Source organism: Gallus gallus, chromosome 1, assembly GCF_016699485.2.
Source record: "Gallus gallus isolate bGalGal1 chromosome 1, bGalGal1.mat.broiler.GRCg7b, whole genome shotgun sequence".
Classification (NCBI taxonomy): Eukaryota; Metazoa; Chordata; class Aves; order Galliformes; family Phasianidae; genus Gallus; species Gallus gallus.
The window spans coordinates 50,182,786-50,201,392 of record NC_052532.1 but is presented as its reverse complement, the minus strand read 5'-3'; the positions used below and the strand labels follow the sequence as shown (position 1 = coordinate 50,201,392).

Below are 18,607 nucleotides of genomic sequence, written 5' to 3'. Positions count from 1 at the left end.
GACAGCTGGGAATATAGGCAGGACATAAATGTGTGTGTCCGTTCTTAGTGATTGTGGTGGTGGTCACCAAAAAAACAGCAGTGATTTGGGGGGTACCTCTTTCAGATAGGGTTTATATAACATGAAACAGCCGCTCCTGCCTGGATCTTCAGAAACTTAACAAAATAAAAAGATGAAAATCACCAAAGGTTATGCAAGCAGATTCATAGACTGAATTCCTGTGGTTTGTGTCCCAGGGGCTGTTTGGTAGCTTGTCAGAAGGCTGAGATTGGCCCCGTCCTGCCGGTGCTCACAGGTTTCCCACAGAGAGATGACGGCTGTAAGTCTGAGACACGCAGTCACTTTCTCAGCTTCTGTATTCTGGATCTGAACAGTCACTCAACCAGATAGTTTTGACTAGTATGGATGTAACAAAGGCAGAAGTATTTTCTTGATCTAAAACAGCTGTGGTTATAATTTAGGGTTTTTTGTGGTGTTCTTCCAAGTAGACAAGTTATTTACAGAACGTGTTTACTCTTACCGTAGGAGACCTATCAGCATTACAACATTGTTTTCATGAATCCTTTTATTCCATTTCATCTTCTATAGTAATGGAGCATTACAGTCACTTAAGTGCTTAACAGAATTTTAGCTGCTCTGGAGGCAGATAGGGCTTCACACACATGGGATGTTTTATTAAAAAAGTGAAAACAGACATCTGGCGCAGTGCGGACACATTTTTGGTACAGGTGCATTGTTGATATCTTAAAAGAGTTGCATAAATCTGAAGCTGTGATGTTTGAATTTGGTTTATATTTTAGTGAATATTTCACTTTGCATATTGCACTCCTCACCTTTGTGAAGTAAATGATGTCACAGCAATTCAGGACAGTTTGTCTTTTTATTCTTTACCATACAAAAGGGTTCTGGCTTGGTTGGCTTAAACAATAAACTGCTTTTTACTTGTGCTTTCATTATTCTATACTGTCCCTGTGTGCTTTCCAGAATTATGGACTAGCTCAGCAATTTCTTTTTCAGAACAGGTGTCATAGAGCCCGACACATGATGATCTTTAGGGTTTTTCCATTATTGTGTAGTGGAACTCATGATCGACAGGATCAAAACATGCTACAATTCACCTGATTCCAGAGAATATGCCAGTGATATGTTTGTGTCTGCTGTTAGCTTGAAATCTGCTATGCTGTAAGAATGTGGAAGTACAGCAAAAAAACACATTGAGTGCATTGGCCAGCATGATGGCTCACTTCAGTAATCAAGTACTTGCATTCAAGAGATGTTGAAGCCTGGTGCTTTATAGGTATTTCTGGTACGTTTTGTAATTAAAACAATAAACCTTCTGTCTCCTTGAGGGAGATGCTGTGGGAAAAGTGAAAGGGAAAGTGGCAGAGACAGATTGGTACTCTCACATGCAGCGACCCTGTGGGAATTCTGTTGCTAGCCCCAACAATCTGCTGTAGGTATTCTTGCATAGAGGGTACGTTTTATTACACTTTAACTGCAATATTTAATGTGCACAGTCTGAAGAAACTGTGATGGTAAATAGCTCAGGTTTATTTGTGCTTGACAAATGAGCATTGAGCTTATTTGTGCTTCACAAGTAAGTGTTTGGTAAGAGGAAGGGGGTGAATACTAAAAATAAAGAATACAGTAGTCACTGTTTATGCCAGGTAATTTTGTGCAAGGCAGAGGTATTCCAGAAACTGTGCTGTTCTCAACAATTTATACGTAAGACATAAAGAGTTCTGATGTTTGCAGTTCATCAGCTGATTATTTTCTTTCAGCATATACCAATCTTGGGCTTATAAATTCATGAATTAGTAAGGCCTGCTGAATGTTTGTTTTGAGGTTCTTACAACTGTGTTTACATTCTTACTCTTACTTTGCAGGTCACAGATCAAAAAACCAAAGGTAAGAGCCTGTGTTTAATCCTAAAGAGTATTTTTATTGTCTTGATCCCAAACTTGATTTTGATCAAAGCTGTTAGAAAAGGAAGAGGAGGTACAATTTGAGATGAAGTACTCAAAATGAGCATTTGGAAGAGAGTAAAGCTAAGAGGACTAAAATGGAGAAACTAAAACTATCCGTCTTGTCAGCATCAGAATACTAGAAGTGGTAATGGTGGTTGTAGGTAAAATAGGCCACTGAAATATTTAGCCCAACTTTCAAATTTACACAGGTTTTAGATGAGTAACTGAAAACTGAAACCTACTATATAAATGGAATGGAAGACAGGGAAAGTACTGCATATAGTGACGTACCGAAACGAGCGAAAAAGACTTGTTTCTGGAAAATTAATTAAGGGATAATGAAGTCCAAGCTACTGAAAGTCAAAGAGATAAGGCAGAACTGAAGAATGAACATCTTGAATGTTTAGCTTATTTAGCTGATCTAAAAATAATTGTGATACGTATGTCAGCTTTCTAAAAATGGCGTGAGGAAATTACCATTAAAAAGAAATGGCAGAGAAGAGCTAAGATGGTAACTTGATTTTACAGCTGACAATACCTTTTTTTGGTTTAGGGGCAATGAAACCCATATAGAGAAGTCAGAAAATGTTCATCAAAACAATATGTGGGGGATAATGCATTCACAGCTGTGAGAGAGACTCTCTGGTTTTGATCTCTCTTTTGTAAGAGCAGAAGTTTTGCTGATAATGCTCATGTTGGTGGGGAGGGGTTGCTGAGCATGCCTTTCTCATATTAGTCTCCAGCAGAGACTAGATCAGATGTATTAAATTTTCCTTATCTTTGGAATCTGCTCTGTTAGTGAGTTATTACAGGTGCATGACTAAGGTAATGCCTGATTTTCTTTTGCAGTATTTCAAAAAGCACAGGGAGAGTGTTAGTAAGGGGGCACAACTCCTCCCCTCCCCCACTCCCCCCCATTCTGGACAGTATTGGTTTATCAAGGATTTGTCTGCATTATTCCTTTTCTCTAAGGCACAGTAGCCTTCAGAAGCAGCTTGTCCTTGCTTATAGGGGCATCTGGTGACCAGGTGGTAAACTTTAGGCGAGCCCAATACAAAGGCTGTAGGTAGGACTGCTTTTTGAATAAGATTAAAATATTACTGCCTTATTTCGGAGCAGATGAGAGCGCTCAGACTTGTTAATTCTCAATTGTCGAGGAGGGTCTTTTGCTCTGTGTTCTAGCAATGGCCAAAGCAAGTGAAACTTAGAATCTGATTGCAGGTCTCCAGTAAGGGTGATGCATAACAATCCTAAAACCAGTTGAAGATGGGGAAGAGAAGGGGAAAAAAAGGTTATGTATGACTGTTCATCTTTTAAACCTTGTCCTGACCTAGGGTGTTATCATTTGCCACCATTACTTTTTAAAGTAATTGGTACTTCAAGAGGCTTGCCAAGGGCAGAGTTCCAATAAAATCTTATTTGTATAAGGTTGAAGCTGCATGGTATTTCAAAGAAGAATGGCATTATGAAAGAAAAGAGTTGCGGTGACCTCTTGTAGCTAACGCAGGTTTAAGTGGAAAAATTTCTACCTTTGATTTTTCCTGTTTTTCAGTGCCCGAAGTGACGAAACCAAGTTTAAGCCAACCAGTGGCTGCCAGCCCAATTGGCAACTCTCCATCGCCACCAGTCAATGGTGGCAACAATGCCAAAAGGGTGGCAGTGCCGAACGGACAACCGCCAAGCGCCGCCCGCTACATGCCTCGGGAGGTGCCGCCGCGATTCCGTTGCCAGCAGGACCACAAAGTGTTACTGAAACGTGGGCAGCCCCCTCCACCATCCTGTATGCTCCTTGGGGGTGGAGCAGGGCCTCCTCCCCCTACAGCACCAGGAGCAAACCCAAACAACGCACAACCAGTGACAGGAGCACTGCTGCAGAGCGACAGTGGGACTGCAACAGGTGAATAATAGCAGTGACGTTACATACAGGTGCATGTGCACACTCGTAGGAAAAGGGAGCACTGAAATTGTGCACAGACATAATTTTGCAAAGCTGACTCCTACTGTTTTAGCGCGTACACTTTTATTTTCCTGTTAGCAGCATTGTATGTAATTTTTACTACTGTCTGGAACCAGAAAGTTGTTTGTTTTTTTTTTTTTAAATATATGCATGTCTTGAGTGGTTTGAATTGGGTACTGTAGGGCTCTTTGGACCACAGCAAGGTAAATAAAACATAGGGATAAATAGGTAGCATTTAATAGCTGTCATTGAGTAGTTCTTAATATCTCCTAAGGTTTCTTTGATACATTTCCTCTGTTGTAACTTCTTAATATGACCTAGTAAAACAGGCATCAGAGTTCTACAGTAAGTTCTTATAGATGCCACATTTGCAAATAACAGGTATCTGTCACTTCTCTTCTGGATAAAATAGCAAGGTGGGCCCTCTGCTCCTGATTTTTTTTCTTCTTTTTTTGTAATCTTCTTGACTTTCTCCTTAGATAAGCCTTTTCACAATAGTTTTCCCTAAAACACATCTTAGGTACTTAAAAAAATTTAACAAGCATCTTGCTTTTGCTTTTCTGATCACTTTGAATTCCAGCCAGTGTGTTGATTTTAAGATTGTTTTGTGAGCACGGGAAAATTGATGATTGCTATTAATTTTTTTAGCAGCTTGAGGGATTGCAGTAAGAGTAATATTTCCTTCTTAACTTACAATAATAGAAAAAGAAAAGTCCACTTGGGACATCTGCCTTCTAAAGAAAAACTTAATTGATACGAGAATTCAAGGACAACTTCAGTTCTGCCAATCAGGATTTAAAAGAAAGTCACAAAAAGAAAAAATGTTACCATTATGTCTGTTTTGAAAGCCCCAGCGGAGTGGGTTACTTTAACCGTCATTGACAGCAGAAACTTTTTAGTTCTCTGCAGTCCACGAGAAGCTGAACTCTGAGGTTGTTTGGAACTCTGGAATGTAGTAAGCTAGGTGAGATGATTTTGTTTTTATTAAAAAGGTTTCTAGGAAAATGAATAATTTAGTTTGTTTTGCCTCTTCCACACTTGAATTCCTTTGTAGTGAATCACTGCTTGACAGATTTTTTTGTCTCGTTGTCTCTGATGGTCCCTGTTTAATGGTGGGCAAGTTTTAAGCTAAAACAGAAAAACGTTAGCTAATAGGTTCAGAAATGTATCAGTTAGAGATGGCTGCTCTCGATAAAAACACCTGGAAGAGGAGCGGTGGGGGAAAAAAAAAATAAGAACAATACCCCAGAGTTTTTACAATTTAGGTATAAAATCCTAGCATTATGTCAGCATTTAGCATACCTTCACAGTGATAGACTGACAAAGGAGACATTATAGTAGTGAGACATTCTGAAAATACTCAAAATTTCTCTTTTCTTCCATCAGCAATTTTTTTTTATTTTGAATGAGCTGCATTAAGACCAATTCAAAGTATTTTAGACACTTCTTAAGTTCCGTGTAATTTTTATGTGTTCAAATGTTATTATTTGGTTTTGAGACTGACCTCAAGTTTTATGAATTCTCATATTTCAGCATTAACTGAATTATTGAGATTATGTTATATGGTTGTATTTTATTGATTGTGGCAACATTTATGCCTGTGGTTATTTCCTTTAATCTGATGCAAGTCTGCAGTGTTGCCAAGAAAGATCTGTGCCCTTCAGACTTGCCTCACCCCATCCGAACACATTTCTGCACCATAACACTGTATCTGGGCTGAGGAGCTGACTTGGATTAAAATTAACCCAAGTTGTTGCTTAAAACTCATTTCCGTCTGGATAATTTCCCAGTTGAGCTCCCTGGCTGTCAGTAGCAACACAGATGATAGCACATGGGAGTAGGTGTGGCAGAGGACTGGAAATGAGCAGCTGTCTAAGAGGAAGGTTAATGCTACACTTAAAAGGCTTCAGGAAATTGCTTATGGAGGTATGGTGTTGCTGTGCCTCTCCTGTCACTAATTCTTTCTGAGATCCTGGCAGTTCACAAACTGCGTGTCAGATTTGGACCTAGTTTTGTCAAGCAGCCATGTATTATGATGAACTCATCCCACACACGCACAAAAAAAAAAAAAAAAAAAAAAAAAAAAGGCATATTCCCAAAGGGGAAAATAGTTTAGCTACTCCATCTCATTGTTAAATTCAACAAATAGCTATAGCTGGTTTTGGTGAAGCCTTCAATTGCCAGTAACTGATCCATTTTTATGAAAATTATTTTGTTTCCCTGTAGCAGTGCAGCTTCTGTACAAAACAAAGGAAAACAAACAGATCTGAACAGCTACACCAAGAGCAATTATTAATAGAGAAGGTCAAGACCTAATCCTTCTTCACATGTATGTTTTTCTATCAGAATTGGAATGCAGTGTAAGATGGCAAAACTCTAATTCCCTGAAAGGTGGCTTCTGTTTACCAAGTTTACTACTCTCTTGTAGCGGTGCTATGAGGTAGAGGGTTTTATATCATTTTTCTACTATGAGTCACTTTCAGAATGTGCAAGACATTTTTTGAAAGCAAAGCTTAAATTCTGTTGGTGAACGTCTTTCAGTCGTCATAGTATCCTCCAGGAATCACCAGATGGTCTCTCACAGCAAAATTGAATCTTTGTTTCAGGACTCTATTTCAATTCTTTCACTTATTTCAGTTCCATGTTTTCATCCTTAAAAGTAAACGTTAGCTAGTAACTTTATTCATTGTAGTCAGATCAGAAACTTGTTCATCTTCAGCACATTTGTTATTAAGGAAAAGTCTGCTTAAGAACCAAAACCCTCACCCAGTCTTAGCAGGACAAAACTGTAGATTGATAATTTGTTGCCACTGTCCAATTTGCAGGAAGAGGCTGTTTTATTAAAATAGTCCATTAAATTGTGTTCTAGTACACTGTGTTAGGAAGCATCCCTATCTTAATGCTATTAGGATATCTTTGCAGAAATGAAATGTGAAATACTTTGTTGAAATCACCTACATAAAGATCTTGCCATGGGCAGCTCTGCATTTGCAACATTCGTTTGCTGAGTCTTTGCTAAATTCAGAAAACCGTGCTGTTGTTTGATCTTCTCTTCCGCTGTCCATCAGTCTAATCAGAATTTTTTTTAATTGAAAAAAAAAAAGAGGAGGGACGGATGAGGTTACTCACTGTACTGAAAGGATAGCCAGATACAAATATCTGTAGAATCACACTTCCTCGTTCTTCCTAATTTTTCAATGGAAATTCAAATTACAGAAGGAGCAGAATGTGCATGGGAACTGCATGGCTTTCTGGATTTTGGTGGCCTAGCGTTAATGGATGAAGACAGACTTCAGGTCATCACATTTGAAAGCTTCCATTATAACTAATAGTAATCAGAAATGTTGGTCTTCACTCTTGAATACAAAGCACACGTACTTTAAAAAATCAACTTTTTTAATGAGTCATTATAGCTTTACCAGTGTTCAGCGTGAGTTTGTAGAAGGGAGTGTTCAGTCTTCATTACAAAGAATTTGTGGACAGTTTTGAGTTCTTTCATATTACAAATGTGTAGAAAAGTAAATGGTGCTATATAGAGAGAACAACATAGAAGTAGAAATGAAATGAAATTATTTAGATGAGCAAAAGTAACTTAGGGTGGAAGGGGAAACCTTGCCTGACATCTTAAATTGATAGAGAGAACTATCTGTACATGTGCAAACATTATGCTGTTAGCACTGACATAGACTTCATTGTGGCACTGTTAATTTGTGTGCTTTAAAACTGTATACAAATACCTTGACATTGTGGTCCTATTCCTAGTCATTTTTTCCTGCCATTTTCTTTCACTGACACTAAGAGTTATTGGACTTGGAGGTTCCACTGTGCAATAGTGTTAGCAAAGGCTAACTTACCAAGAAATGGACAGTTTTCTGTTGAGTATGTGAATACAGCTGACTTAGTTAAAGGGCTGTCAGAACTGTCAGAAATGAAAGGTGAAACTTGGCAAATCTGGAGTAGATCAGGTAAGAGAGAGGAGGAAATGTTTGATATCTTGGTAGCTTTTGTCCAGTGGTGGAGAGATTGATTCAGTTTCTCACAAAACCACAAACTGTGATTTATGTGGTAAAGAAGTGATAGAAATGTGGGATAATTACATGTTGAATACAGCTTGCATGCTGCTACATAGAAATTGTAATTTGTGTAGCTTTGACTATTTTGGTTTACGCTTTTCAGCATAGTTGTGGGAAAGAAGACTCTTTGTTTTGTAGGGGTGTAAAGAAACTTCTACTAGCAAAATCAATTTTAAAAAAGTGTATCTGAAGCTAAAGGATATACTTCTTCAGCTTTATATTCCTTTTTTTGTTTTTCATCTTTTACCTTTCCATCTGTCAGAAATACTGGTCTCTTTGTTGAATAAGTCGTAGAATCAATAGGGTATCCTGAGTTGGCAGTGACCCATAAGGATCATTGAGTCCAACTCCTGGCTCCACATAGGATCACCCAAAAATCAGACCATATGTCTGAGAGCATTGTCCAGATGCTTCTTGAACTCCATCATGTAGTTGTCAGTCTCCTACTCGACTCTGCAGACATGCATATATAAAAGTGTGTGTACATATATATTCTCGTTCTGTGCATAGTATGATTTTATCCATTTTTGAAAAGTCTACCATCAGTGCCAGTACTGACCATACAGGTTCATTTAGCGAGTTATAATTATTGTGTTGAACTTGAATCAGCTGGACTGTAAGCCACAGAGAGACTTAACCATGAATTCGGATGCCCACAAACTAATTCTGGGGAATTTCTTGGAATACATCTTTAATCTGTATTTCTAATGTTGTTTTCCAGCCTCTTGTTCTTCCTAAGCAACTTCATTACACATGTATGAGAGAAGGATTAATGTATTAATGGAATCAATAGTCAGTGGTGTCAAAAATGTGATGTTCAGTGTTTGTAGACAGTATTGAGTATTAATGGCCTTTTGGGGTCTTTTTTATGCTTTTTTTTCTTTTTAGATTCAACAATTGGAGGTGCTGCTGCTTCAAATTATGCAAATTCCACTTGGGGTCCTGGAGCCTCCTCCAGCAGCGGCACCAACGCCAACCCAACTCACATCTGGGACAAGGTGATTGTAGACGGGTCTGACATGGAAGAGTGGCCTTGTATCGCCAGCAAAGATGCTGAGTCTTCTTCCGAAAACACCACCGATAACAACAGTGCCTCGAACCCTGGCTTGGAGAAGAACACTCTGCCAGGAAGCACCACTAGTAACAAAGGAAAAGGAAGCCAGTGCCAGTCTGGAAGCGCTGGAAATGAATGTAATCTTGGGGCCTGGAAATCTGATCCCAAGGCTAAATCTGTTCAATCTTCCAACCCTGCTACCGAGAGTAACAGTGGACTAAGTAATTGGAGGAACTTGACTGGACAAGATAGAATTGGTTCTGGTTCTGGCTTCAGCAACTTTAACCCAAATAGCAACCCGTCTGCTTGGCCAGCACTGGTCCAAGAGGGCAATTCTAGGAAAGGGACTTCGGAATCTGATAGTGGTAGCTCCAATGCACAGATTAGCACAGTAGGTCAGACCTCTAGGGAACAGCAGTCAAAGATGGAAAATGCGGGTGTTAACTTTGTCTCTGGCAGAGAACAGGCTCAAATTCATAACACTGATGGACCAAAAAATGGAAACACTAACTCCTTGAACTTAAGTTCACCAAACCCTATGGAGAATAAGGGAATGCCCTTTGAAATGGGCTTGGGGAACCCTTCCAGGAGCACTGACACCCCTTCACAAAGCACTGGAGAAAGAAAGACTGGGAGTGTTGGATCTTGGGGTACAGCTAGGGGGTCTTCTGGAACTGACACAGTCTCTGGACAGAGCAATTCTGGAAACCATGGGAACAATGGAAAGGATAGGGAGGACTCCTGGAAAGGAGCTTCTGTTCAAAAACCTAATGGGTCAAGAAGCGATTCTTGGGATAACAATAACCGGTCTACGGGTGGTGGGTCTTGGAACTTTGGCCCTCAGCATGCAAATGAAAGCAAATGGGGTGAAGGGAACAAATTAACATCTGGGGTCTCTCAGGGAGAATGGAAACAGCTGTCTGGGTCTGATGAACTGAAGATTGGAGAATGGAGTGGTCCAAACCAACCAAATTCTAGCACTGGAGCATGGGACAATCAAAAAGGCCACCCTCTTCCTGAAAACCAAGGCAATTCCCAGGCTCCCTGTTGGGGAAGATCTTCCAGCTCTGCAGGAAGTGAGGTTGGAGGTCAAAGCACTGGAAGCAACCACAAAGCAGGAAGTAGTGACAGTCACAATTCTGGACGCCGATCATACAGGCCTACGCATCCTGATTGCCAGGCAGTCTTGCAGACTTTGCTGAGCAGGACTGATTTGGACCCCCGAGTGCTTTCAAACACTGGCTGGGGCCAAACTCAAATTAAGCAAGATACCGTATGGGATATTGAAGAGATGCCACGGTCCGAGGGGAAGTCTGATAAAGGAACTGAGGGGTGGGAGAGCTCTGCCACACAGACAAAGAACTCAGGGGGCTGGGGCGATGTACCCAGCCAAAGCAATCAAATCAAGTCTGGATGGGGTGAGCTCTCAACCCCAACAGAATGGAAGGACCCCAAAAATACTGGAGGATGGAATGACTATAAGAACCCCAATTCGTCTAATTGGGGAGGGGGAAGACAAGAAGAGAAATCGTCATCTTCTTGGAATGACAGCTCTAGTAAGGATCAGGGGTGGGGTGGACGGCAGCCTAATCAAGGATGGTCTTCTGGAAAGAATGGTTGGGGAGAGGAAGTTGACCAAGCAAAAAACAGCAACTGGGAAAGTGCGGGAAATAAGCCAGCATCTGGTTGGGGTGAAGGTGGGCAAAATGAGATTGGAACTTGGGGTAACGGTGCAAATACAGGCTCTGCTTCAAAGGGTGGTTGGGATGATTGTAAAAGAAATTCAACGTGGAACGAGACGGGTCGACAGCCCAACTCCTGGAACAAGCAGCAGCAGCAGCAACAGCAGCAACAGCAAGAGACTTCTGGTTCCTGGGGTCCACCGCCACAAACTCCAAGTAATGGGCGACCTCCAAACCCAAACTGGAACAGCGGACCACAACCAGCTGCCCCCAAAGACGAGGAGCCTAGTGGCTGGGAAGAACCTTCTCCACAGTCAATCAGTCGAAAAATGGATATTGATGATGGCACTTCAGCGTGGGGAGATCCTAGCAGTTATAACTACAAGAATGTGAACCTGTGGGACAAGAACTCACAAGGGGGACAGGCCCCACGGGAACAGAGCCTGCCTACTCCAATGACTAGCAAATCACAAGCATCAGGTACTCATCTTGTTCCTTTCTTCAGCAAATTTCTTTTTATGATTGTAACACTTAGGCATAAGAGATACACTTGTAGCCTACAACTAGTAGCATTGTTTCATAAGGAAAAGCTATTTCTTGAATGTTTGGTCCTGAATTTAAGTGTTGGTAATTTGAATCAAATAGTCCTCTGCTTATTGTGCCTTAGTAACATTGATCTGAACACTGGTCAGCTTGCCAGTTAAAAAAAAAAAAAAGAAAAAAGAAAAAAAGAAAAGTGTTAGCTGGCAAGTATTCTATCTGAGAAGGGTTGAATTCTTACAGAATTTGTATTTAATTACTAGAGAAGTGGGGAAAAATTCTGTATTTGTTTTGAGTCAAAAACTGTTTGATTAACTGTTTGCTTACGGTTAATAGCAGTTGACATTGAGTGAGCATGTGGTTTAGTTTCTTAGCTCAATTTGGTTCTACTGTATGATGAAGAATATTTAGCAGAATATTTTCTTCTTTGAAATAATAATTCAAAAAAAAAAAAAACAAGAAATCAACCCTACATAGCCTGGAAATAAATAAGGTGTACTGTTACGTTCTTAGTTGTTCCTCAGTATATGAAAACCCCAAATGGTCTGGTGCTTTCAGTTAAAAGAAGTTCACCAGAAGATAAAATAGGGTTAGGTTCATATTTAACCTGAGAGAAGAATATTATTCATCATTACGTTCTTTCTTTTCATACCTGAAGGTCAGAGCCCACCATGAACTGTTGATGTGAACAATTTTTTATTCTGTTTCACCCACACTATTGAGACCTCAGAGTCTTCAGCAGACATAGTACAGTAATGACATGGTGCTGCACTGCAGTAAATAGTTCATTGTCTAAATGGTCTGTAATGAAAACTCTTTCTCCTTTGTGCAGTCTGGAGCAAAAGCACTCCACCTGCTCCAGATAATGGTACGTCCGCCTGGGGTGAGCCAAATGAAACCAGTCCCGGGTGGGGTGAAGTAGATGATACAGGAGCATCGACAACAGGCTGGGGGAATGCACCTTCCAACGCCCCGAATGCCATGAAATCTAGTGAGTATAGGACAGATACTAGTTTATTTGCAGTGGTCCTGGAGACTTCCAGTGTTCGGCTTTCTGATATAGGTCACTTATGGAGGATTTGTTATCTGAGGCCTAGAAGCAATGCTGAATGTAATGTAAGATTTTGGTGGATGAGTGATTAAGTGCTTACCAATGACTGGATACTTACCTTTAAGGTAATGGAGATGTTCTTTACCTAAGTGCTTAAATGGACAGCTTTGATTTGTGCAAGTGTTGAAGCGCTAGAGCATCTGAGCGAGGAAATAATTCTTTTTCTCACATTATCTTTCCTCTGCACACCCATTGCTTAAGGTACAAACTCGTTACATGGTAAATCACCTTTTCTGATCACATCAGGAGAAGGGATGTGCAGTTTATAGAAACATTTCACAGTAGAGGTGTGTGAAGTGCCTTTGAATGGACTTTTTTGCTGCATGAATGTGAAAAACTCATAAATTGACCTTCCCCTCATGGCCTAACCTAAATGGCTGAATACTTTCTAGATATTGCCTACCTACAGCTATTCTTCTCCATGAATGAGATCCTGTTGAACATTTAAAAAGAAATCACTTTGAAGTTAGAATCCTACTGTATTGGGTTTGCTTTGTGTGGAAGTTATTCCATATATAAGCTGTTGGTAGAACTTTTATTTCACTGTTCTTAAGGAAGATGGAACAAACAAAGCAATCTCCTGCTGATACAGCATAGCAGTGTTATAGCCAAAGACAGCGACTTTCGGTTATTAAGTTTCCATTAGGAAATATTAATAATACTCGACAGTTTCTGAACTTCAGTGGTTATACCAGTGGTAAGACATTCCAGTTACAAGTTACTCTTACAGCATGTGATTGTCTGGGATGAAATGCTCTGTAAGAGTTGTTTGCTGTTCTGTCATTTTCTCTTACCCACACTCGAGTTAAACAATTAGGCCATTTATGAAACAAAACTGGAAAATTCCAGTAACATTTATTGAAACCTTTATTGGGTGGCCATGGTACTTCTTGTTCCTGTCAGACAAACTTGGCACTTTTCATGATGCTAGACTTTTTTCTAGATGGATCATCTTCCTTCTTTTGTAAAAGGCCACCTAAGTGTGGCCAAAATAAGAGCCTCTGAGATACTAATGATTCACTAAAAAAATCTGTGGATTTTTAAATATTTAAGATAGTCTTTAAAGACTACAAATAGTCCCTTGCTTGTCCTAGCTGGTCTGCATATGGTGACATAACCAGAGCTAAGTCATATGTGTTGTGCTCTGTGTATAAACTATTTCCAGCTCAGCAAGAGCAAAATACGGGGAGTTTTCCCTGTGTTGGCTGTTAAAAGTACATCACTAGCGTTAAGAACTGGGATCTTCGTTCTCCTGTGTACTGTGACTGCTGTATCAAGTCCTTTCTAATTGGCACCCAGACAGAACAAAGGAGAAAACTACATTATTCAGTGAACTAAGGAGAGATATTTCATATCTTGAGTAAGCTGGAAGAGGAAATTGAGGCAAAGAGCCTGCAAAGGTGTAATTTATGGTTGAAAGTAAAGAGAGGAAATAAAGACTAGCACCAGCTGGACAAGAAAATTACAGTTTAGAGCCAAAGAAGGAAGTGGGAGATGAGGTGTGACCAAAAAAAACCAACCAACCCCGACTGAATGAGCAGAAAAGGTTGTGAAAATAGATTTCCTGTGTGTATTATGAGGAAGAGGTAGGACAGGAGAGAATCATGCAGCCAAACGAAGTGTAGAGCTTAGCGTAGGAAGGCTGCTTGAAGTACAGAAATGTGACGCAGAGTAAAAGTTACCACTTGGGAGAGTGCTCAGTTGTGCTTCTCAGAGAATATTCTGTTCCTAACTTTGGATAGATAAGGTCAAGACAGAAACTGTGCCATTACTGGTGTTGAAAGCCATTGGCATAGTATCCTGTTCTTCTACAGCACTGACAAATAGCAGTCCTTATTCGCAGTACTGTTAACTCCAGTGGTAGGAGTCTGTGCAGTTGGTGTGAAGGTTTCAGCTTAACTGAAGTCATGTGAGTATCCATATGATACTGTCTTATGGAATGTGTTTTTATTTGATGTGTTTGTTCAGTTATGATAGGTTTATATAAAAAGTAAATGATGATGAGAAGTCATGTGGTTTAAACTCTCTGCAGTGTTGATTTGCTCCATTATATCACATATTCTGTGATGGCTTTCCATGGAAAGAAGAGTTTTGTGTAAGACCTGAAATATTCTAAGCATAAAATGGGATCGATGTATTTTTTTTCCCCCGCGGCAGCGTCGTATCCAGTTGTCCAACAAACACGTACTTTTGGTTATTTGTGTGAGCGTGATTGGTATGATCTCCATTTTGCCTTCGATGAACAGAGGCACGCAGATTTTGAGAAAACTTATTTTGATCTTGAATTCTTTATCGGGATAAGGATTGGAGGTTTGCATTTACATAGCTTTGTGTAAGTACTCGTAGCATTTCACTTGGACTGTACTGTAGTATAGCTCCATCTGACCTTAAGTTGCACATCCAGAAACTTAAGCATAGGTCATTGTCCACTTGTTAAAAAAAACAAAAATTACACAGTTTCATCAGCACCGCATAGGAGTTCTCTGACAGGGGTTGTTTGGTTTTTTTGTAACAACACAATTTTGTTCGTACCTTGGAAGCTTCCTTTTCTTACTGTAGCTATTTGTGCCTTCTCACTCACTCACATGTGAAGAAAATAAAGCAGGAGTTCTGCTGACAAGGCTTCTTTATACCTCTGTTCCGATTTGCGTTCAAGTGTCTCAGACCTGAGAGCTGTCAATGCAGAAAATTCTCTCTGGCCATGTAGTTAAAACCAGGATCATAGTACTATATTTAAACACTGTGGCTGGAAATAAGTTAAAGCCTGTAGCCTTTTCTGTGTAAGTAGCATGATTAAAGGATCAGGAGGCAGATTTTTATGTTTGGACCAGCATGGCGCCTAAGCAGGTCTGAGTTTTGGTACACAAATGTGTGTTGAAAGGTTAAGTTTCCTGTGAAGTAGTTCAGTTGTTATTTACGGTGAAGTTGAAGGTAGCTCTTAAATTGTCATGAAAAGCTGCTGTACTTATCTTCAGCCTGATACAGGCAGAGTTCCCCTTGACAGATTAATTACATTTCCTGACTGCTATTTATATTGAGATTTCCCGCTACATTCTTATTCCTCATTTCCACTTTCAAACCCCAGACACTTGAAGGATTACTGAAGAGAAAGATGGTGATGGTGGAGTTCCTTTCTAAAGGAGATGAGTGCTTGGGGAAGAAGTGCACAGATTGAGGAGTTGCAGTAGGAAGGAGTATGGTTGGACAGCGGACAAGATAAAGATTTGGGCTCTTATTGGATTGTTAGTAGACTTCAAGGTCTAAGTTTCGTGACAGCTGTTACTGGAGAGTAACAACAAAAGAAGAAGGCAACAGGGATAAGAAGCCCTTAGCGTGAGTTTGTATGATGGAATCGTTGTAATTTTCTGGTAATTATATCTCTGTTTAAACAGTGCTGCTAATGAGTTTTTTTAGTGCTACTGTTAAGGCTGGAAATCAAAGAGATTTTTGAGGGATTAAGCTTGTTTTGGTGTTGTCAGAGCACAATGTCAGGTCCTTTCCTTCAGATTCTGCTTAGTTGTTGCTCTTTTAAGTTCTTCATTTCTCTGTTCTGCAGAAGGGTTCACCGTGGTGGAAGTGTGGTACAGTTTTAAAGCAAGAGAGGAAATTATTCACAGATCACCTGAGCCAGAGTCCTCAGCACCCTTTGCTTTTTTTTTCTGAAGTGTCCTTGAAGTCTTTCATTTACACAAGAAAGTGATAGGTTGCCTTTTAAAGTGTCCAAATGCAGCTGTAGTTGCAAGAGAGAAGTTTGTGTTGATCATTATTTCTTTTAAAGATTTAATGTCGCTTCAAAATTCTTGCAAAATATGACATGCTAACGTGCCACCAGATCTCTTTGATTGTGGGGTTCATACACAAGTTTTTACTGCTTTTGTTTTTGACTTTTTGCAGTTCTCTCACTTTCAGCTAATGTTGCAGTATGTAGTCACCTGCTGCATGGTATTGTGGGCTTGTTTTTGAGCTTTTCTTTCTTCTTCTCAAGGTTCTAAATCTATGCAAGATGGCTGGGGAGAGAGTGATGGGCCAGTGACAGGAACACGTCATTCCAGCTGGGAAGAGGAGGAGGAGGGAGGAGTCTGGAACACAGCAGGCTCTCAGGGAAGCAGTTCCTCCCACAACTCAACAAGCTGGGGGCAAGGAGGAAAGAAAACGCAGATGAAGGTAAAACACTCAAATGATTCATGACTACAGTGTTGTCTGAAAGCAGTATGACTGATGTGTTAGGGCATTTCTAATAGTTACTCTTCTAAGAGGTATTATACGGAATTCAGCCAGAAAGGTGCCTGGTAGAACAGAATAAAAATGTAAGGTTTTTGGATTTGTTTAATGTGTTACACCTGTTGTGACTAATAGGTCTGCCAAAAAGTGTCATATTCTCTTGGTATGAAGGCTGCAGAGCCATTGCTAAATGTGAAACTGAGCAGTAAGTATCTCAAGACTATTGCTCTTCTGTTCTTGGCACATCTGTTAAACTGCTGCTGTTCTGCTTGCACAGCCTGCTGGAGTTCAGAATCCACAGTCCCTTTGGCACATGCCCTCCAGTTTCTGTTGACTGTCGGATTTGGGTCTGACTCGTGTTTGTTATACTGTTAAATTTCGGCCTTGAGCAGGATCTGGACTACAGTCCTAAATGAATTGCTTTCTAAGGCTTGTATACATGTTAAAGTTCTCTATAACAGTAACATTTGATGTTGTATTAATATTAAAAGGACTGAGCTTTGTCTACTTCTGATCAGATATTCAGGGCAGACTTAAAAGGTGAGAGCGGAGCAATTTCCAAGGACAAGGAAATACTCTTGTGGCATGGTTTGGAGCTTTACAGTTCCTATTTTGCAGTAACTGTTCTCACGATTTTTTTTCTCACTTAAAGGTTTAATTTTAACCACCAAAGGAACTGTGCAGTTTTTTGTTCTTTGTTGATTTTTTTGTTGTTTTTTAAATAAATATCATTTCAGTCTGTTTTCAGTTTTGACTTTAGTTATCTGCACATTGCAGTAAGGCCAGATTGAGAGCCAGGTCAGCACAGTGCCCATGAAAGAGAACCCATACTGATGGGAAGAAAGCCAAGGAAAGATCTTTGTTTGTGATGGATTAAAGAATGTATTAAACACCAAGTATTCATCTGCTTCAGTATACCTAGAAATGTGCAATTCTATGAAGAAAAAAAAGTATTTCATAAACATTTCCAACTGTGCAAAAAATGTAAAGCAGTTTGTCACAGAGATAAATTTCTCAGATATTAGGATTTTCTTTCAACACTTTGCATCCCAGGGATAAAACAGAATTCAGGAGATGGAAAAGATGTTTAAGAATGTCTTTTTTTTTTCTCTTTTTAGTGCTCGTTAAAAGGAGGAAATAGTGATTCATGGATGAACCCTATATCCAAGCAGTTTTCAAATATGGGCTTGCTAGTAAGTGAATTTTTATGAATATAATATACAACTTCTTAAAAAAAAAAAGCGGAAAGTTTTAAATCAGTGAGATGGTGGTTCATTTTAAAATGTATTACTTCTTTTGCATTTGCTTTGTAGGCATGTTGCCCTAATATCGGTAGTAGTTGGGGATTCAGAACTTCCTGCTATTAAGAGTGGTTCCTCAAAAAGAAAGAAAAAAAAAAGAAAAAACCGAAATGCGCCCACAAACGTACACACCTTAAGCTACTTTATGACAGCTGTAATCAATGGCCTTTTTCGTAACGTGCTGTTTAGAGCACTCAAGATAGAGGCCTCAGCTCACAGTTACATCGTCAGACATCTATGATTTTCCACGACTCTTCAGGTTTCTGAAGCTCAGTCATCTGCCAGAGAAGTAGAGTTACAACCCTGTGTCTTAATTATTTTTACTGAATAATGTGCAACAGGGTCTTTTTTTAGGACAAAAAGAGCTCAATATTAAATGATACTAAAGGATGGATTAGAAAGGTGAATAAATGAAGGGCACCTCACGAAGAGAAAAGACCAATCTGCAAAGTAATATCATAAAAATACCCACACAAAAATGCTTAAGAATTTCTAGTGTGGTCCGTGTGTCAAATATTTTACTGAATATTGCATCAACTGTAATATTCTGATTCAGGAGTAATAGTACTTGCTAGCAAAAGATCATAATGTAGAGATTGTGTGAGAAGCCAGGGCTGCACAAACTGTCACTGGCAGGGCTAGGATTAGTTTGCAAAGACTTTTGGCTCCAGGGCTCAAACTGCGTCTGCTAGACCGTAGAT

The 18,607-nt window shown here is 39.8% G+C and overlaps 1 protein-coding gene across 1 annotated transcript in view; it reads left to right on the top strand.

Annotated features, from left to right (window-relative positions):
* The window catches only part of TNRC6B (trinucleotide repeat containing adaptor 6B), a 141,535-nt gene that overhangs the window by 86,236 nt on the left and 36,692 nt on the right, over positions 1 to 18,607 (top strand). The window contains exons 6-11 of the mRNA XM_046907653.1: positions 1,887 to 1,908; positions 3,520 to 3,864; positions 8,886 to 11,213; positions 12,106 to 12,264; positions 16,370 to 16,548; positions 17,724 to 17,798. Coding sequence (XP_046763609.1) covers positions 1,887 to 1,908; positions 3,520 to 3,864; positions 8,886 to 11,213; positions 12,106 to 12,264; positions 16,370 to 16,548; positions 17,724 to 17,798 — 3,108 coding nt within the window. The remainder of the gene's footprint in view (positions 1 to 1,886; positions 1,909 to 3,519; positions 3,865 to 8,885; positions 11,214 to 12,105; positions 12,265 to 16,369; positions 16,549 to 17,723; positions 17,799 to 18,607) is intronic.